The sequence below is a fragment of the Periplaneta americana genome, chromosome 12 (genome assembly GCF_040183065.1).
Source record: "Periplaneta americana isolate PAMFEO1 chromosome 12, P.americana_PAMFEO1_priV1, whole genome shotgun sequence".
In the NCBI taxonomy this organism is placed as follows: domain Eukaryota; kingdom Metazoa; phylum Arthropoda; class Insecta; order Blattodea; family Blattidae; genus Periplaneta; species Periplaneta americana.
In genome coordinates this window covers 363,887-386,430 of record NC_091128.1, presented here as the reverse complement: position 1 = coordinate 386,430, position 22,544 = coordinate 363,887, and the positions used below count along the sequence as shown (strand labels likewise).

The window sequence follows — 22,544 nt, the reverse complement described above, 5'->3', positions numbered from 1 at the left end:
GGAAGTGTCCCTAGGAAATTTTTGCTTCCGAGGAGATGTTTTCGATTTCCACTCAGATGACTGTCGTTTAGGGACTGGGTCGTACAAGTAGCACCAGTTTCATTTTGTTTAAGAAATCACCATCTTCATCAGCCATACTGATCATGTCCCCAGCAAAACACAGAACTTGATGTTTGTACTTTGCTCTGTGGACATAATTACAAAATGCGACGAACAAACAAAACACTATGATAAACAATTGCCTACAACTCAAAACCAATAATTGCCATTATCAGCAAACTTTAAGGAAATGACATCATGAATGTTACCAACAAAACAAATGTATAATATCCCTCGTTATATATTAATACGAAAAATGGTAGTAAAATTCCGGGAACTTTTTGAACCTAGTAGTATTTGTGCAGGGTCATAATAATGCTTTATCTAATAGTAATAATTATTGTTGCTTGTTGAAAAATAACATGGCGAGTGGCGACATGTTGATGATTAGAACCAACTAAAGAAAAAGCAAACCAAACAAAAGAAAACTGCTATATAGAAACCAAGTTTGTTTATAGTTCCTACATAAATAATTTTAAATGATGTCTTTTGTCTGTTCCATAGCGTAACTTTAAGAAAATAATCTTATAGGCCCATACTGGTAGAATTAAAATGAGTTCTTTGAAGTGTCATCGTGCATAGTATGATGATGATTATGACGACCGAATTGTTCTGTAAATGGTCTTCGAAAATTAATTTTCTAGTAATCCAATCGTTGAAATAAATCGCTCGTGACATAGTTCACATCGTGAGGGGAGAGAAGGACCAAGGCTCTTCCCTGTGCCTTTCTGTTACAATTTTCCGGGTCGAGACATCTGAATAACGTGATGCGTGCTGGAGCATGTAACAATGTCGCTCGGGCTCCATTATATTCAGTGTGTCAAGAGCTCGCTACATTTAACTTCTGGTACAAATATGAAAACACTGACAACGCACTCGCCGGCCTCTGTGTGGAACAAGTGGGTAGCAGGTGTGTCCAGGGGTCTGCAAGGGCCTAGCGTGGCTCTGAATACCATTGACTTATTTTGTGTAAAGTGTCATATTTTAAAGCAGCCGTGGCGAAAATGTGACTCACGAGCACATTGCGGCTCGCAATGATAGCTGTGCATTTCTCTTACTTCTTATCTTCCCCAACCCCCACCCTCTCACTCACTGGAGTCAAACTCCGTTCCATTTGCTTATTTGTCTCTGACCTGCGAGTGGCATATCGTCGAATGTCTCTCTCGAAATCATGTACCTCTACAAAAACGAAAGTTTCAAGTAGGATGGGAGGACGCATTTTTTTGCTGCCAATATGTATGATTTGTTCACAAGTATTACGAGGAAAACGGTTGTATAACATAAAACGGCATTATACTACACGTCACTCATGAAACATTGAAATATTAAGTATTATTATTATTAGTATTATTATTATTATTATTATTATTATTATCATCATCATCATCTCTGTACGTCGATGCTTTTTCAGCAGATGAACGAATAATGCGGCTAGATCTTCAATTTAAACTCACAGATTTACAATGTGATGTTAAATGAAAGCTACGAACTTGACAAATGTTGAACTTTTCAAATCTTTTCAAAAAAATAAATATCCGAAGCTTCGTTCTTTCGCTTGCTCTGTTGAAGCCATGTTCGCTACAACTTACGTTTGCGAAAAACTGTTTTCAACAATGAAAATAGTAAAAACCAAGTTTAGATCACGACTGACAGACAAATACCTTCGTGATCAACTACGACTGGCAGTAAGTGACATAATTCCTGATTTTGAAACTCTGTCGCAGAGATATTCTGAAGACAGTTAATTTTAGGTTGTGATAATGTGGCCCATGTTTTCTTGTTCATTTCTTTCTTCGTTACACGTACTAAACATTAGTTTGTAACCTTATACTGTATAAAATTATATTTAAGTGCTTGACGTAAGGAAAATGAAAATCCGTTAATAAGTGAGACAGTTGCTTCACTTCCCCTTCGGGTGTCCGCCTCCCTCCATAGGTGCTATGCACGTTGCAGGTTACACAGTGGCTCGGCGCACGATCACATTTTCGCCACGGCTGTTTTAAAGCCTTAGATTTATATTTCTTTAATACATGTGCTACTTAAATTTTCGCATAAATATCTCATGCGTTCCAGGTACTATAAAACGTAAGATAAATGTATAATAGCAGGAACTTCAAACTAATAGAACTTCTACGGTTTACTTTGCTTATCGTGACTTCGCTGCTTCTGTTTTAACTTTACTTTCTCATCATGCAAAACATAAGATTTGCGATATGCAAGAGTATGCAATTTGGTATGGCTACTTGAGAAGATTGTCCTTCCATTTACGAAATTAATAAATTATGAAATGAAATTACGGTCAAGCCCTAATACCCTAATTTTATACTCACACGAAATCAGCCCAGACGATTTTTTTTATTTAATATAATGAATACTTTTCCGCATATAAATTCCACTTGAATCAATTCACTATTATATCTTTCTCAAGCATGCTTCGAATGATGGGTGGTCCTCCAGCTTAGGGGTTGGTAGAAGGGCTAACAATCCATCACCGTAAAAAACAGCTTGTTACGAATCCTTCAAATAAGGAGGAACATAGGTTAAGGGTGTTTGAGAATAAGGTGCTTAGGAAAATATTTGGCTCTAAGAGGGATGACGTTACAGGGGAATGGAGAAAGTTACAGAACACAGAACTGCACGCATTGTATTCTTCACCTGACATAATTAGGAACATTAAATCCAGACGTTTGAGATGGGCAGGGCATGTAGCAGGTATGGGCGAATCCAGAAATGCATATAGAGTGTTAGTTGGGAGGCCAGAGGGAAAAAGACCTTTAGGGAGGGCGAGGCGTAGATGAGAAGATATTATTAAAATGGATTTGAGGGAGGTGGGATATGATGATAGAGAATGGATTAATTTTGCTCAGGATAGGGACCGATGGCGGGCTTATGTGAGGGCGGCAATGAACCTCCGGGTTCTTTAAAAGCCAGTAAATAAGTAAGTAAGCATACTTCGAATTGTGTCTCAGTCAGTGTAAAACTTGTCTAGATAAATTCTGAAGCTTAATGTTATTTGTGTTAATTATTTTTGTAAAGCAATATTAATTTATCAGAGAATTCAGAAGTATATGTAGGCTATCTTTATCTTCTGGTAAGTTTATATTATATACAGGGTGATTCACGAGGATTTGCCGTCACTTACGGAGCTTATTTCCAAAGATATTCTGGGCAAAGAATGTCGTACAAACATTTGTCCTAATCTCAATATTTTCAGACGGCAAATCCTCGTGAATCACCCTGTATATACTTACAATCAGTACAAAATTGCCTCACACTATACAATTCTTTATTCCACACAGTAACCAGCCCTTCGGTCAAAAAATCCTCACAGCTACTACTAAAGGATAGGTACGAATTCGATCGCTTTGTTTTGCCAATATCGACACAGTTATCAACATCAGCTTCAGACCAGATTCTAAGGACATTAAGCTTCAGTTCGGTGGAAATAAGTTACGCTTGGTGGTTTCTGTTTATGTACTCCTGACACCAAGTAAAATGTGAACTAATAAGGAGAATATTATAGATATATTAATTTGTCCTACAGAATTTATCTGTAATATTGACACTTAATATTTTAGGAGAAAAATTCGCTCCGGCGCCGGGGATCGAACCCGGGTCCTTGGTTCTACGTACCAAGTGCTCTGACCACTGAGCTACGCCGAATTTTTCTCCTAAAATATTAAGTGCCAATATTATAGATAAATTCTGTAGGACAAATTAATAAATCTATAATATTCTCTCAGCTAGCAGTGCATAATAAATGCGGATTCCCGGCCAAACAAGTTACTCAGCTAAGTGCGCTCCTAGTATAATGGCAGTTGACATTGGACACACGTCAACATATATGCCTAACTTGGAGTCAGGCCACAAAGGGAAACATTGAAGGAGGAAGGTTCGATCCGGTGCTGTGGATTGAATTCGGCGTAGCTCAGTGGTCAGAGCGCTTGGTACGTAGAACCAAGGTCCCGGGTTCGATCCCCGGCGCCGGAGCGAATTTTTCTCCTAAAATATTAACAGTCTTACTAATAAACCGCGTGTAGTTTTTATACGAGACTTATTCAGAGTTGAGATAGAAAACTTTACTAATAAACCATGCATAAGCGATGGATGTATAAACAGGCTGTAACTATACAATGGGAATTTCTTTGCAGTAGTTATATACACGAAACCCCTTGTTTAAGCGTAGTATATGGAGAAAAAATGGCCGCCCCTCTAACAGCTGTTCGTATCGACTGTCTTTTATGATGATGGTTGCCTGGTAACCACAGAAGAACAAACCAAAAAGCACAGAATAATTAGAATAATATTGCTGTAGCTTGTACTCTTTGACCAAAATATAGTGTGGTAATCGATTAGAGCCAGTTGTACTATCGATACTTAACACGGCACACTAGAGCGCTCTACTGGATGCAATAGAGAACCTCAGATATTCTATTACCTTTCGTATCGAAGTAATGACGAAACTATGACGTAGCTGTGTAACAGTATAATGTAGTGATTATTAGTAAGGAATTTACACACGACTTATAAACGAGCTACTCATTGTATAAGTATAAGACAGTTAAATATCTGTATATAGAGTTTTCATTAGTAAGACCGTAAGTATTAATAAGGAGAAAACAATATAATAAATTTCAAATTTACATAAAATGGTGATATTCGTAGCTACTAAAGCTACGTTATGTGAATTAAATATGCTCCATTTGCAATAACAATAGACTATCTGTTAAAAACAGTCGGGTAGAGTTCTGCACATTCGCGATGTTGGCGTGCGTGCGTGATTGTACAGTCGAAAATCGTCAATAGACATTCTGACAGCAGCAACCTTGACGTTGTTGTTGTTTGAAAGATAACAACCGTCATTTAAAAGAAGTGCTGTGCAGATAATACGTGGTAGTCTATGAGCTTAGAGATTCATATTCGAACTCATGCAGACACGTAACTGCAATCAGTTTTACAGACTCCTGCGGAGAACACAGCCAGAGCGCCTTAGTATAGCGATTAACCGCCCAACTAAGATACAATGTGGGTTGCAGGCAAATTAGGCGTTTCCTGATGTCTCCGCTCTAAGACCCGTGGCTGTCAGCGTATTCCGAATTTCACCGGTCCGGTGGCATCAATGACGTCACGTTGCAGCGAAATAAGGAACAAAACTGCTGGAAGGATCGATGGCTGTCATGCCGACTGTACAAGTTGTTGTCTGTGCTACGCTAGCAAAATTTTGCGAAATTTCCGTACTGCCATCTCGTTCAAAGAAAAGAGAGCATAAACAATTTATTTCTTGAACCGGTAGTAATAACTGGTCCGTTGACATGTTCGCTCATAAGCCATTAACATATTGCTTTTACGTTGTGCTCATTGCAAACAATACAGCAGAACACACCGCCATGACACAACAGTGCACGATGTTATTTGTCTGCTAATTCCCACCCTATACAAGAACCAATCAGATTCACTGATGGCGGCTGATGGAGACTGCCACCACCTCTGCAAGCTGATGGCACCGGTGCGACACCAGTGGAACATCAATGACGTCATCGGTGGAATTCGGAACACCGTGATGCCATCGGATTGTTCACCGGTGAGATTCGGAATACGCTCTGTGTGACGCTGTTCAGAGCTATTTCGGTAGGAATGATCAAGAAGCTTTGAGACTGAATCCTTCCAGTCATCAACAGTCTCTTCAATAATGTTGGATTCGTGATATATCTCTATTGACGGTACAGAAATTGAACGGAACTGTCCTGACATGGGAAAATACAAAAGTAAAAAATTAACTAGTAAATGTATACCAGTAGTTTTAAGAATAATTAAATTCACAAATATTCAAATAAACGATTCGAAATAATTTACTAGTAAAATTTCTCGAAATTCATAGCACAAACAATTCAATAATCAAAATTTGGTGACAATTCATGAAGTTGTAGACTGACAGGAAAGGTGACAACGAAAATAGGCAAAATATATAGCATAACAAAACAGAAAACAGAGTAACATCAGATATAGGAAGTTAGACAGACAGAAAGCCAGGCTGGCAGCTAGGGAGGCAGTCATACAACCAGAACGACGGATGAAAAGGTGCGTGGATGGGTGACAGATAGGCAATAGAAAAGTAGGCGCACAGAAAGGCACGCACTCACACATAAACACAGATAGACATAGATGTACATACAATTACATATATAGTCACATTAATTACACATATAGACATATTAATTACATATATAGACATAGTTATACTTATAATTACATATATAGACATAGATATAGATATAGATTGAGATGTATTTGAAAAATTGATAAACTATACATGAATTCCTCATTAGTAAATCAGCTTTTGTACAATTTATACATTTAACATGAGACTGACAGACAGACTACAGCGTGTTCATAATGCATGCGTTCGATTTATTTGCAACGTCCGTAGATCTGACCGTATCACACCTTCACTAAACATGCTGTCCTGGGTCCGTCTCAAGGAGCGAAGAACTATTCACTCTCTCACTTTACTCTTCAATATTCTTCAGAACTCTAACCCTAGCTACCTAGCTTCTCGTTTTCAACATTTGTCCTCATATCACGAAATAGATACTCGCTCACAACACCATATCACACTCTCCATTCCTAAACACAGAACATCCTTCTACTCTTCATCTTTCACCGTCTCTGCAGCTCATCTCTGGAACTCTCTACCACAACATGTCAGAGACTGTCGGACATTGTCTAGTTTCAAAAATAAATTAAAATTGCACTTTTTGAATTAGATTCCTTTCAGTTATAAGCCCTTTTCTCTGCCATATAGGCTATATATTTCTTTTTCCTTCCTTCCTTTCCCGTTTTTTGTTCTCTTTATCAGCCGATGAATTTATTGTCATAGTATTTTTAATCGTGAATTTTATTTAATTTTCGTATTTCTTTTCTTTTTATTATTATTTTATTACATTCCATTTTGATATATTCTTCCTTACGTTTTTCCATATTAACCATTTGTACTAAATGAGTTGCTTTCAGTATATTCCAATGTATTTTACTTTCTTTTTTTTTTCTATTATGGTATTATTTTCGTGTTGTTTAGTGTCGATTTTATTATGCTATTATTATTATTATTATTATTTTCTAACATGTTAGTATTCTGTTCTTTAACCTTTTGTTAAATTTTAACTGCTTGTATACTTTGTGACCTGGTAAAGTGTAAGAGAAGGCCCTATGGCCTTAACTCTGCCAGTATAAATAAAGAATTATTATTATTATTATTATTACTATTATTATTATTATTATTATTATTATTATACTTTTCTAAAGATTTTATAGATTTCAGAAGACCAAACATTTTACAGGCAGAGACATAAAAATCACTAAACCTCATTCTGTAATTGCAGACACATAATTTAAAATTATTTATATATTCAAACGGTTTCTTTCTTTAGTTCTCTGAGCTCCCGTAAGGAGAAAGAAAGTGAACACAGTTTAAGTAAATATGATTGAATTATTTTATTTTTAACAATGAATTCTGACCTCTCTGTTGTTATAAAACTTGTGTTTTATGGGAAGAAAATTTTAAAGCCATATACTGATTAAAAATGGATGGTTAACCCTCGACACTTACCTGGAATCTTTTTTTTTGATTTCACGCCATATTTTATTGTTAATATCTACATCATATGCTATATTCCGAAACGTTCCAGTGACCTAGATATGTTATTCTTGGTTATTTTAATTTTCTTAACAATTAAAAGTATTATTTCATAATTATATATTGATTATTCTTTTCATATTTATTCCTTGGATTCGTCGGCAATGTTTACATTATGAAATGAAGTATAATGACTAAAGGCCCATTCACAATGAAAATTAAACATAACCGTAACATAGACACAGAAGTTTGCGCCCAGGCTACCAAATGGGATCATTCACAATGATTCACATAAGCATTGACATAAACATTGCCGTAAGACGTTAACATGGAAGTTTGCAAACTCCAAACTTTCATGCTTATGCTTACGTGATTTGCAAACAGAACACAATCGTGGAGCGCTGATGTATACGACAGAATATGAGGAAATCGCGTCGTTGTTATGTTTCCATGGTTACCAAGTATGTTTGCTGTTATGTTTATGTTCCCATCGTGAATGATGGTATGACTTCTTGATTTTACCGTAACGTTTACATTCTTAAGTTAACGCTTACGTTATGTTTAATTTTCATTATGAATGAGCCTTAACGCTGCATCCATTATTGCAGACTACCAACTGTATCAGGATTTTAAATGTCATATCTTAAGGTTCCGCTCTTCGAAGAAACAGGACTGTGAGTAACAACAGCCCACGCTAACCGTGTACTATGTACTCTTATTAACGGAGAGATAAGCTCTGTAATCTCAATTAGAGGCAGGCGAAGGTGTTGGTCGCATTATCAGGTGAGCGAGTCATTAGTCGACGCCATGGCTGTGGGAAAGGCTGCGGGCTACGGCGATCTCAACAGCAAGATCACTTGTCTGAAAGGGACGCTCTTCTGCTTCAATGTCGTCACGTGGGTGAGTGCCAGTGTCTGCTGTTGACTACAGTGGAACTCTTTTTTGGACTTAAGTTCATTTTTCACTGCAGTCCGAAATCAATTCTCTGTTACGAACTTACAACACATATCATTTTATAATGTTACGGATATGACAACATTCTTCAAACATATTACTTCCGATATTATTTTTACGGTGAAGAAAGCAATTTTAAGCGTATTTTCTATATAGGGAGTGTATAAGCAGCTTATGTTTGTGTTAAGACTTTAGTTACCGCTTAGCAACTTTTTTATCGTATCTTCACATGTTGCGTAAGGAACGCGGATTTCTGTCTAAGGGTTCGTGCCCCTTATTCTGAATCGTCATAACAAATAACCCGAGACCGACCCTCTTTAAACATTCATCTTCTGTTGAAATGGATTTTCGCGGTCGTTTCCATCGTCGTTCCTTCTTTTTCGCAATTCTATTCTTATCTTGGCTGTCCAACGTCTAATATTTCGCAACCAGGACGTTGATTCCAACGGAGGCCCGATACGGTATAGAGTTCAGATTGCTACACCAAACAATAGGCCTAATGTCTACTTTGTATAACATTTAACGAGATTAATTCATAGCTGAAATCTAAATTTCCTATTAACGGCAATTTTTTACACTTGCGCTACCAAAGAAGGCAGATAGCAAAAGACCCCTCCCATCAAATATGTCCAACCTAACCTAACCTGTCACTGATCCCCACTTTACGAAAACTCTCCATTTATCTACCTACCCACCACAGTGCGTATGTGCAAGGCATGCCAAACGCTTGAGCTAAACAAATTCAACCTGTAATTGATCCTTGACCTTACGAAAATTCGCTGTCTGTTTTTCAACTCTTATTTCGGTGCAAAATTGGCGCCACCCCTCAATTTATATTTACTTTACGGTACTCGACTAGAAGGCCAATACGTAGGCCTAAACAAAACATACCTCTCTTGGTAGCGCAATTGTAAAGAAATTATCTTATACGTTTTGTCAAAATCCTACTTTTCCTTTTGAATACAACATTGTGAATGTGAATGCATGAAAAATCCTCTTTATGCTAATATTCGAACTGTGTGCGGATCCAGGGAAGTTGCGGTCATAATTTGATGTAGGTCAGATTAGGCAGGCTAGCTTTGTTCATTGAGTCTTGTGGAGTGTTGTAGTTAATATTGGTATGATTACTTTTATTTTCGTTATGTTGGCAATGACGCTATTGCTGTATTAATATTAAATACGTGACTATTCCTTGAATGAATAAAAAAATCCATCTGATTAATGAATCAGTCGAATCATTCGAGCAATTCTAAAGCCTCCAACCCGTCGCTTTAACCATGTTTTTCATTTTTCTTTCCCCCTTTTTGAATCCATTACTGTTGAACTTCATCCTACCGAACATGTATTTGATGTATTTCCTTTTCTGATGACGTGGTTATTCCGTCCATTCATTCGTTTTTATATTATTTTTATGATATTAAATTTGTTACTTTAAGCTCTCAACTGATACATTATGTCTGTATGAGAAATTTGGTTTCCAAAGCCAGATACAGACTAACGGCTAGGGGAAGGGGGTGTGAGTCGATAATTCGATATGCCCTAATTTTCTGGGGAAATGGAACAAAAATTGGAAGCGTCTTGATTTTACAAAAGAAGGCCATTAGAATTCTATGTAAATCAAACTATCTGGAACATTGTCGGCCACTTTTCAGACAATCACGGATTTTAACAATCATAAATTTGTATATATATGATCTAGTACTTTACACTCAACAAAATATCGACAATTACTCATTAGTGCCAATATACATGATCACGAAATTAGAAATAGTGAACAAATTAATATTCCATATTGTAGATGACACAAGAGCAACACAAACTTTTTAATTATGGGGATGAAATTATATAATAAGCTCCCCAGTCAATATTATAAATTACCAATCAATAGCTTCAAAACTATGTTTTACAATTGGTTATTAAATAATCCTTTTCATTCTGTTGCTGAGTTTTTCAACACAAATTTGTACGAAATTGTATTTTAATAAATAAGTTTAACTGCAATTTAGTTAGTTTTCTTCAATTTAAAAGTTTCAGATTATTTCGTGTTTTCATTGTATTACTTAAATTTTACTGCTTCTGTTATTAGTGTTTTTTTAAATGTATTTATATGTTTTTTCAATGTATTCTGACGAAACCTAAAGCTGTATGTCTAATGACCAAATAAATTGAATTGAATATTGAATGTGCTAAGCACACGTTACTTTCATACTGGTTGGATGGTCGTTCACTTCTCTTGACTCATGTGGACGTGAAATGTTGCCCTTATAATAAAAATTATCATAAAAAGGCTACAGCCCTGTAAAAACGTACGGTAGAAGTAACGAACTGTTACGTATTTTCCACCAACAAACACATAGACCTAATGGAACGGAAGTTTTGTTAAAGGCTGTTACTTTCACTACTTTATTAATGCACACAAGTTTAAACAAAATAACAGAAATTGCGCAAAGAAATTAGTTCGTTATGTTTTATGAAATTATGCAAGTTAACCCTTATCACCATTCTGGGAAATACTGCGCTTTATCTCAAACTGCGCACAAAGCCCGATAAGTTGATAACAGGCCTCGCTGACGTGCGTAACACCACAACATTGCGGCATTTTCCCATTGAATATTAGTGCAGGCAACCTTCGATCTAATACTGGATAATACTGGAAGATTTAACAATGTAATGAACGAATAAGAAATTCGAGCTAGGATTCAATAGGCCCGCTTCATTTAGTGTACTAGACTTCCTTGCAAGTAGAACGTCACTGTCTTTCTAAACAAACGAATGATTAAGACAAATAATAAGACGAAACTAGAGATTAGACAGATCGTGTAAGTACTGCGGAATCTTATCATTTCTCCCTGATATGGTTTATAAGTCATCGTGTTTTAAGAGTTAAATTACATTACTAATAAGCTAAATATAGGCCTATTTCAATTACAACGGAAATACAGTAGCTATATATTAATGATTTGGTGAATTTCTTATATAAACGATTTTCGTGTGTTAATTAAAACTATTGTGGCATCTTGCCGTAACTAAAGACTAGTTTCTGCTTGATTTCGGCCATCTTTACATTTTTAATAAGGTGATGTTCTTGTTTCTGGTTTCTTCTTTTTGGTGATTTGGTGGGGGTGCGTTTATAATCGCTAATCTCCATCCATCACAAGAAAAAAGCAACGTAAACAAAGCTAGTAGTATCGATCCGCAATAGTCTGCTTTGATTGGTAGATTGCTGCAGTGATACTATTTGCGGTACAGTCAGTTACAATGCTAATCTAATTATTTAATTTACTTAATTTTATTTATTTATTTAATTCTATGAAGTATTGTGCCTGATAATTATGTACTGTGTTCTTCTTGTGCATTTTTCAATCAATTATAAATTATGGACTTATGAGGGAACAGTAGCTGTATTAATGATGTTTTGTTGCGGAAAAAGCTATTACAATAATACTCAATACATCGTTCAGAGCCCACTGCAAACCAATTTTTATTAAATTTAAGATTCTTACAGTTTAACCTATATATTTTTCAGTGTTTATTAAATGTATAAAAGCATGAAATTAACCACATGTTTAGAAAGGAAATTTGCACAGACAACACCAGAAACCATTCATTGTTTGATATACCCTATAATAGTTAATAGTTTTAATGCTATTGGATTAAAATTGTTCTATAGACTTGATGATAGTGTAAAAAGATTGAATATTATGGTTTTTAAGTGTAAGTTATATAATTGGCTATTGCTCACCCATTTTATAATTTAAGTGAATATTTTGAATTCAAAATAATACAATTGTAATCAATTATTTTAATTAATTATTTTATATTGTAATGTAGGGTTTTATTTACATACGATAATGTCTATTGCAATTTTTGTAATTGCCTAATGACTGAAAATAACTATTCACAAGCTTACAGAAAAAGGAATTGGTGAGAAGAACATGCCGGGACTCAAACACCGTTCCGATCCCTTCGCTGCACTCGATTGTGCAGATAAACAAGCAGCAGATCAGTTCGAGTGCGCCTGATATCTGTTTGTGTCATGCGTCATTTTCCACGATCGATTTCAGACGGTGAAACACAAAATTACCACGGGCTGCTACTAAGCTACACAACTCCATCTGTCGGCGAATTCAGGAAGTGCGTGTGACACAGCATCCCTGCACCGATGCTCCGAGTACGAAAGATGCGTTTCGCATCTCTCAGTTTCTTACCAGCCAGCAGTTCACAAAAGCTTGCCGCGGAGGACGTGTGATCATTGCTAGCGCCGTGGCTTGCGGGTTCAAAACCCTGCTAAAGCCGATGGAATTTTAAGGAAATACAGGGACATCATTTTATTTTTACTAACATTTTTAATATTAACCTGTCTATATCTTTGGATTAAAGGTCTACAACCGGAAACACCGCTTGCTCCCCCTTCTAAGACTGGTGTTCGATGATACTGGCGTAAAATACAAACCACTTTACTAGGTATAGGAGGGAAGAAAAGTAGTTCATCCATTCATGTAAACTAGGAAATATCGCAATTTTGACTTTGATAATTTTCATTAGGTTTTTGTTTAATCAAAATACAGTACTGTATTAACACTTAGTGTTTTACTCACGAAATGAGCTATCCATTCGGACTTATTAATTATGCAGTGTATATTGTACTGTTACAGCACATTAGCGTACAATATAGAGAATGAAGTTAAATTGGAAAATAATCATAATATGGATATTTAAACACATTTTTGAAAATGGTGGCCGTTCATTTCGATACAGGCTTCAGTTCTAATGTATATAATTCCAATTACCAGTTTCGTCCTTCGTACTAGTAACTCATGTTGAAATAATTCTATACCTACTCTATAAAAGAGTACCTTACGTACTGTAAATTTAATCTTCACTTCTGCCCGATCCGAAAAGATCAAATTACTCAGAAATGCTATCTACCGTCCGTTCAAGTGGTTTTGTCGCATCGTCGTAGAAAGGGGGGGGGGGAATCACGTGACAGTTAATTACTTAACGAGGCCATTTTAGTTAAGTTATTTTAAACAGCTGTATAACATTACGTAGACGTCCAATTCCTAACAGAAATTAATGTTCTCAGAAAAGAGCTAAGACAGCCCAGCTACTAGACTTTACAGAGGGGCGAACAGAAACAGGTGGGGGGGAAACCGGGATGTGACGTAGGCAAACGGACGACAGTACCTGTGCGAAAATATGATTCAATATTGAAAGCTCTTCCGTCACTGGAAAACGCGAGCATATTTCTGGAACGTACTATACTCACTAACTCAGTACTGCATACGGGGCCTCGGTTCTGTGTGGAGATCGGTTGGAAGTTTAGTAGTAGAGGGGGTGGGAGTGAAGTACATTCAAAAACTCAGGTACAATAAAAATTGAAGTAAAAATAAAATGATGTCCCTGTACAACGACGGGGAGTAAATGCAAGCCAGTCGCTCAGAGAAAATATAAAGAGGTTAGATTTAACGTTCAGTTCTCAGTCATGTTAGAAATAAACTTTCGTATTCATTATTTTAACCTTTCAACATAATCGGGATGATAAAATTTCTCAAAATCACTTTTTTTCTTCCTCAGACACCCCATTGTTGATCGATAGCGTTCCAAAAGTTTCAGTAAACCGCATTTAGGCCTACATGATGTTTTAGTCCTAAATCAATCGCCATTTTTCTGAATGAACGCGTTCATTATCACATAAGTAACGGTACTGCTCTAACCCTCAAGCTAAGGACATTCCCGATCCACACGGCTGACTACACTAAGGCCCGGTTGCAGAAACACCGATCAAAATATGATTGGCAATCAAGTAGGGTTTGATTGGCCATCAGTTCTATTTCTGTTGCAGAAAGAACAATCAGTGTTTGATCGGAGATCAATCTTCCATCAGATTTGATCAACAGATTTTTGCTGGTTAAGTCACTGATCATCGATCAAGTAGGCTATTTATGTCGTTCTGTTTATAATGCAGTTACTGTAATGTTTATAGTAAGTAGTTATAACGTAACAATATTGTTTTCGACATAATGGATTCTTCTGATGAAGAAATTTTAGAATGAAAAAAATATTAAGAAGAAGGCGTTTCCGTGATAGACATAAATTGTGTTTATGTATAATGACAGAGAATTCGAGCAAAGATTTAGGTTAAGTAAGGATTCATGTGTTTTGAAAATTGAAACAAATATATGCAGACAGACAAATCGAAACCTTCCACTTTCTCCTATGAACCAAGTTCTAATAATGCTGAGATTTTATGCTGTTGGAATTTTTCAGGCGGTCTTGGGTTATCTTGTTAGGGTCCACAAATCAACTATTTGCCGAGTAGTTAGAACTGTTATGTATGAAATTGCTTTGTTATGGCAGGGTCTCATAAATCCCCAAACTTCAAACAGGGAACGATTTGAAATCCAGAGAGAATTTTCAGCCATGTCAGGATTTCCAAGAGTAGCCTAATATTGGTTGTGTAGACTGCTCACATCCCCATCCAGTCACCTGGTTGAAATGATGCCGAACTTTATCGAAATAGAAAAGGTTTCTTTTCTGTGAATATACAGGCAATATGTAGTCTACACCATCATTGAAATTCTGGAATGTTGTAGCCCGTTGGCAGGGTTCTACACATGACAACACAATATTTTTAATGAGTAGGTTACGAGCTCCATTTGTAAACAGAGATGGGAAATGGAATTATTTTGGGTTATGGAGGCTATGCATATTCCAATTTCTTGTCGACTCCCCTAGCAAATCCCACAATAGAAGCCCCCTCACGTTTTTTGCTTCATTTTTTTTCACTATATTGTAGTCTATATACAAACAGAATCTGCCTGTTTCTTTTCTACAAAAAGCAACAAAACAGCAAAACATTCACTTGAACATTCATTTGTTTTCCTAGTCACCGCCCACTTGATGCATTCGTTTCGCGACATTTAAAGAGCATTAAATTGGCTGTGGTTGCTAAATAGCGCTGTTGTCAAATGTATTTCTTTCTCAAATCAGCAATTAGTAAATTGAGATAAGTTGATTGGAGATTCACGTTTGTGCAACGCAATGAACAATCAAATAAATCAGACATCAACTGATTGGCGATCAGGGACTGATTTGATTTGCGTTTCTGCAACCGGGCCTGAGGTTCGCTGCGTACCCAGGTTTCAAGCAAGCAACTCCACTCGCCCCTAGGCCAGCCCTCTCCGACTTTATAACGGAGCAAGCCCGAAACCTAGGAAAGAAACAGAGATGATGATGATGATGATGATGATGATGATGATGATGATGATGGTGAAAGAGGGGAAGTGTAATTATGATGACAAAATGAATCCAGCAATTCTACTTTGGTTGAGGGAAAACAACCAGGTAACTTGCCCCAACCAGGATTTGAACGGTCAGACGTGCTAACCGTTATTCCACAGAGGGGGACATGTTTCATAAAGTTTAGTCGTGTTTCTTGCTTACTTATTGAAATTAAATATTATTAGCTACGTGGCATTACATATAGGGGACAGTTGGGTAGTATCGGACATCGGGTAATATCGGACAGTGCGTTTCTTTCATCTACCACAGATGGTAGTACCTGAATGACGTGGTTACGTAACTGTATGTGACATCACAGAAACGTAACCATGTCATTCAGGTACTATCATCTGGTTGTAGATGAAAGAAACTCACTGTCCCCGATATTACCCGATGTCCGATACTACCCAACTCTCCCCTACCTTAAAATAGGCACAAGTAAAATCTGTTAGTCCCGCGCCGTGGCGTCGCGTTACGGAATGCGCGCTGGTTCGAGTCCTCATGGGGGAAGAAATTTTCTCATGAAATTTCGGCCAGTGTTTGGGACCTGTGCCCACCCAGTATCGTGATGCACTTGGGGAGCTACAATAGGTAGCGAAATCCGGTTACGAATGCCAGCTATAACGGCTGGGGGGGCTCATCGTGCTAACCACACGATACCTCCATTCTGGTTGGATGATCGTCCACCTCTGCTTCGGCATGTGGCCGTGAGGCTAGCAGCCGGCTGGTCGGTCTTGGCCCTTCGTGGGCTGTAGCGCCACGGATTATTATTAAATTCTGTTAACTGAGTCTTCGATTTTAATGTCACTAAACATTTTGTTGCTGATACAGTTGATACTTCTCCAAGCGAATAGTTTGTTTTTCGCCGATTTGTTATTCTTTAGAAATTATATTCAGAGAAATTACAGGTTCAAATATTCAGTGTTTACTATTATCGCTTGAGAGTTTTTATCCTTTTATACGGAAGGTGTTCAAAGTGTGTTCACAAGCTAGATTAAGTTTGCCGATATAGCCTGCACATGACGATCATTCGTGTACTGCACAATTCTATAAGAACAATGTGAATCGATAAGCAATCATACTGCAATAATTAAATTATAAATAATATTGTAACGTGAATATTAATTCTAGCATGTCAGTCATGTGCGCTCTCCCACTAAGTTTGCACGTGACAAACATTTCACAACACCCGGAATTGATTAATTATGGCCGGTTGCGATCCCAGAAGACCTAAAATCTCGACACAACTGTAGTTGATTATGTCCTTGCTTTAATTTCGTACCTCGAGTCACTATTTCTTTTTTGTTTAATTCATTAATAATTATTTTTTATCTGTTGCGAGGCGCTAAGCTCTGATCTGCATGCTGCCTTCCTTTGTTCAAATTTTGATCATTTAATAATAGCTCTTCCGTCAGAAGAAGCAAAGACTTAACAAATTCACAACACCAGTAAAATACACATAGGCCTATAAAGTTACAATCATGCTGAAGGTCAACTACGAGTATTTTGGCCATGTATTCTGATGTATTAGTTTACATTCGATTAGCCAAACTTGTATTTCATTGCTCTATCATTTCACCTTTGATAATTAGTTGACGTTGTAACCTGCCGCTGCATGTCATCGTCGCGTAAGCCCGAAGGGTTGTCCCATTGCAGACACGTCTTCATGCTCATATTGTGAGCGAGGCACAAACCGACCACATACGCAAGATAAGAGACATGTGACCAGGGGCCTGTTTCACAATGTTTACAATCTTCGTAAATGGTAAACTTTGCTTGTAAATTGTAAATTTCTCTTTCACAATCTTTCTTTATAATGTTGAACTTTACAAAGGAAATCAAATCTCTACAAATTAAATTTTGCTCACTTTACAAGTATTCTGTTTCACAATGAAGAGTAATTTTACAAACGTATAAATTTTACTTGTAAAATTAGCATATTTTCTACAATACCTGTGAGATGTGTAAAGTTTTATATTGCAACAAATAATGAATAAATATAATAAAGAAATACTTATTAAATTAATTTTTGAGCAACTGGATAATATTAATAATTAAACTAAAGCAGTTTTGATGTTATTAAGGAGTTCTAATGACTCAGACGAAGATATTGAATTTAGGCCTAATCAAACGAAGACGTATACGTAAAATTCTCCAGGCAAGAATTAATAACACGTTCGTATCATTGTATGAATTTAATGAAAGGTTCGAATGAGTCCCGCGCTATACTTCAGAATACCGCGTAAGTATTTATATACGAAGACTGTATTTAATACCTAAATACTCGTACTTAATAAAGAAGTTCCCTGCACCAAAAATAAATAATACAATAATGCAATAGCGACACTACTTACGCGGTATTCTGAAGTCGTTTCGAGTCCCGTTTCGCTGGAATCTCTCCTACAAGATACGGGACATCATATCCAACAGGGAAAAGTGATGCCCTAACCTCAAAGCGAGAACTGTATTGTTTTGCATTGGTTGCATACTAGCTGTCAGTTCCGTGGGTTAGCAGATAAGCACGGAATTTCTAAGATATCAGTGTGCGAAAGTGCCCACAGGGTAGTTGATGTTGTTAAAAGAGTTAAATTCGAGGCAGGTTTTTGATCACCAAAATGTTATTTAGGCTACTACAGCACAGAATTTTTATGCTGCTGATGGGATCACTATTGTTTGTGAGGATATGGGTGCAACATTAATAAATACTGATGGATCAACACAAAAAATGAACCTGATTTTGTAGTTAGACATCGTAATTATTTTATAAATTGCATATTTGTACATGGACCAAATCTGTTATTTACTTATTTGACTGAATTTGGTGCTAACTTTGGTCATTTAAGTAATAGACGTATTGGTATACAAGACCAATCACAACACATGAAACTCCATTGTCGCCAATATATAAAAATCTAAATACTTTTAATTTTTTAACAATGCTTTATATTTTCTGTTGGTGAAATATGAATCAGCAAGCTTAGAATAATTTATTTTAGTACAAAATATAAACATTATGTATCGATAGTAGTAAAAATACAGCGACTTACTTCTGCTCCTTAGCGATTTTTGTGAACTGTCGTTGGCGATATTGTGTACCCAAAAATGTGTATTTGTAAATTTCTTTAGCTGATTTTGTAAAGTTCGTCAAACTTTACAAACTAATGAAATAGCATTGTGAAACACAATTTACAAGCATTTGTAATCTTTTACTTGTTATTTGTAAATTGTTAATTTGTAATTTGTAAAGATTGTGAAACGGGCCCCAGACCCAATGCAAAGAGACCAATTAGAATTTCTGCGTCTGGAATCGAGGAACCGTTGAGTTCGTAGCTAGAAGTGCCATCGTTTGAGTTACAGCAGAGAACTCGGATCGTTATGAAAGGAAAACATGAGAATGGTGAAATGAAACGGTTTTAAAACAGCAGTCACCAAGTTTTGTGTTTAACGACGATATATCAACTGCGAAATTATTCAGCGTCTGTAAAATTCGTGGCAGAGATGATTTGCCTGACATTTGGGGAAGGCGCCGAGAAACCAGCCCACGCGGGATTCCACCCCCAACCCACGCCCCAGGAGACTTGGATCAGGAAACCAGCTCCTTATCCCTGAGGCATGCCGGTGACCCTTATTCTGTGACAATTTCCCCATACTTTGGCTCTTGGTGGGTATACATCACCCGAGGCGAAAATGTGACTCACGAGCACATTGTGGCTCGCAATGATAGTTGTGCATGTCTCTTGCTCCCCCAACCCCACCCTCTCACTCACTGGAGTCAAACTCCGTTCCATTTGTATTTGTCTCTGACCTGCGAGTGGCGTATCGTCGCAATGTCTCTCTTGAAACCATGTACCTCTACAAAAACGAAAGTTTCAAGTAGGACGGGAGGACGCATTTTTTGCTGTCAATATGATGAGAATATTAAATGTATGATTTGTTCACAAGTATTACGAGGAAAACGGTTATATAACATAAAACAACATTATAATACATGTCACTCATGAAACATTAAAAGATTAAGTGTTATTATTATTATTATTATTATTATTATTATTATTATTATTATTATTATTATTATTTCTGTACGTCGATCCTTTTTCAGCAGATGTACGAATAATGCAGTTAGATCTTCAATTTAAACTCTCAGATTTATAATGTGATGTCAAATGATATCTAGATGTAAGAACTTGACAAATGTTGAACTTTCAAATCTTTGCCAAAAAATAAATATCCGAAGCTTCGTTCTTTCGCTTGCTCTGTTGAAGCCATGTTCGCTACAACTTACGTTTGTGAAAAATTATTTTCAGTAATGAAAATAATAAAAACCGAATTTAGATCACGACTGACAGACAAATACCTTCGTGATCAACTACGACTGGCAGTAAGTGACATAATTCCTGATTTTGAAACTCTGTCGCAGAGACATTCTGAAGTCAGTTAATTTTAGGTTGTGATAATGTGTCCTATGTTTTCTTGTTCATTTCTTTCTTCGTTGTACGTACTAAACATTAGTTTGTAACCTTATACTGTATAATATTGTATTTAAGTGCTTTTGACGTAAGGAAAATGAAAATCCGTTAATAAGTGAGACAGTTGCTTCACTTCCCCTTCGGGTGTCCGCCTCCCTCCATAGGTGCTATGCACGTTGCAGGTTACACAATGGCTTGGCGCACGATTGCATTTTCGCCACGGCTGGTATACATACATACATATAACCCGACCATTAAACTCGACATTCTCGAAATACCAGTAGGCACTGTGCCTTTAGATAGCGGGTGTTTTTGTCTTCTCAGAGTGGATGTATGCCCACACGCCTGTAGTTCTCAGCTCAGCTCCTCACTCCGACAGTTTTCCTCCGCTTGGATCTGCTGACTGTGTCTTGCAAGGAAGGGTCGGCTGAGTTCGGAAATCGATTCCCGGCTTGGTCTGCTCATCATCTGTCTAGTTCCTGGGTTTGAGCTTTCTGTTCCTTTTCGTCATTTTACCCATGTCACCACTCTGTAATATCGCCGCGGTGATCTCAAGTAAGTGTGCTATATAATCTTCCGTCCTGGAATATCGACACTGTCGGGATGTCTTCACTCCGAACGTCTTCTCCGATGGACGGCGTGTCATTTGCATTTCCAGTTGGCATTTAATTTAGGGTTGTTTTAATCGCTGCAGTAATTCAATGCTAAAAACTAAATTATATGACTCATTAGCTGAATAGGACTGTGGTTATCTGGACAGTATTCCAATATGTCTCGGTACACGGAGACAAATCACAACAAAGTAGTGTTAGATGCAACGGCAACGAAGCTGCAATAATATTGGGTTTCAACTCTGTAGAAAGTGTAACGTATTCAGTGTTAATGTAGGTGGTCGAAAACTAAATAATGATAATAATAATAATAATAATAATAATAATGATAATAATAATAATAATAATAATAATAATAATAATAATAATAATAATAATATGAGCCAATAACTCTTGCACTCACTGGTCACACATACATATCATTTAGCAGAGTTGTTTAACATTTTAACAAGCCATTAATTGCCCGTCATATTACAAACACTCTTCCAGGAAGTCCACACCTGTGGAGTAACGGTTAGCGCGTCTGGCCGCGAAACCAGGTGGCCCGGTTTCGATTCCCGGTAGGGGAAAGTTACCTGGTTGAGGTTTTTTTCGGGGGTTTTCCCTCAACCCAATATGAGCAAATGGTGGGTAACTTTCGGTGTTGGACCCTGGACTCATTTCACCGGCATTATCACCTTCATCTCATTCAGACGCTAAATAACCTAAGATGTTGATAAAGCGTCGTAAAATAACCTACTAAAATAAATAAAAAAATCTTCCAGGAATTTTCATCCATTTTTGTCCAAAAACGTTTCGCCATTAAATGTTCGTCCGTTAACAAATGTCCATCGTTATAGGCTGAAAATTTCTTGATCCACAAAACATTAAAATCCAATCTGAGTTTTCGTGCAATAGAAATTTATTCAAGTGGTGGCATCAATAATACTCGCTTAGTAATGTTTCCATGGAAATGCAAAATATTTTTTAGCAATAAGTTTGAAATTTTTGAAGCGACTGTGGTTTAGTCAACTGTCCGAAGACAGGTCTGAACATCATAAGTGACACCAATAAGGTATCATTCATGAGGCAACTAAGCCAGGAGATAATGGGTTACGGTGGCCAGTTCCTTTCCTCCTCCAGTGCATACAGTACATCGTTGACTAGTAACATATTCTATTACACTAAAAGACTTCAGACGCATACAAACAATTGTACATATCAACCAGAATCTTAATCAGAGGCGAATTATTATTATTATTATTATTATCATTGTTATTATTATTATTATTATTATTAAAATCCAGACGTTTGAGATGGGCAGGGCATGTAGCACGTATGGGCGAATCCAGAAATGTATATAGAGTTTTAGTTGGGAGATCGGAGGGAAAAAGACCTTTGGGGAGGCCGAGACGTAGATGGGAGGATAATATTAAAATGGATTTGAGGGAGGTGGGGTATGATGATAGAGACTGGATTAATCTTGCACAGGATAGGGACCGATGGCGGGCTTATGTG

General features: G+C 37.0%; 1 protein-coding gene across 1 annotated transcript in view; it reads left to right on the top strand.

The window, feature by feature from the left end:
- Nucleotides 1-8,472: 8,472 nt before the first annotated feature.
- Nucleotides 8,473-22,544, top strand: part of Tsp2A (tetraspanin 2A) — an 89,893-nt gene continuing 75,821 nt past the window's right edge. Inside the window, exon 1 of the mRNA XM_069840735.1 lies at nt 8,473-8,632. Within this exon, the coding sequence (XP_069696836.1) occupies nt 8,540-8,632 (93 nt within the window). The 5' untranslated portion in view covers nt 8,473-8,539. The remainder of the gene's footprint in view (nt 8,633-22,544) is intronic.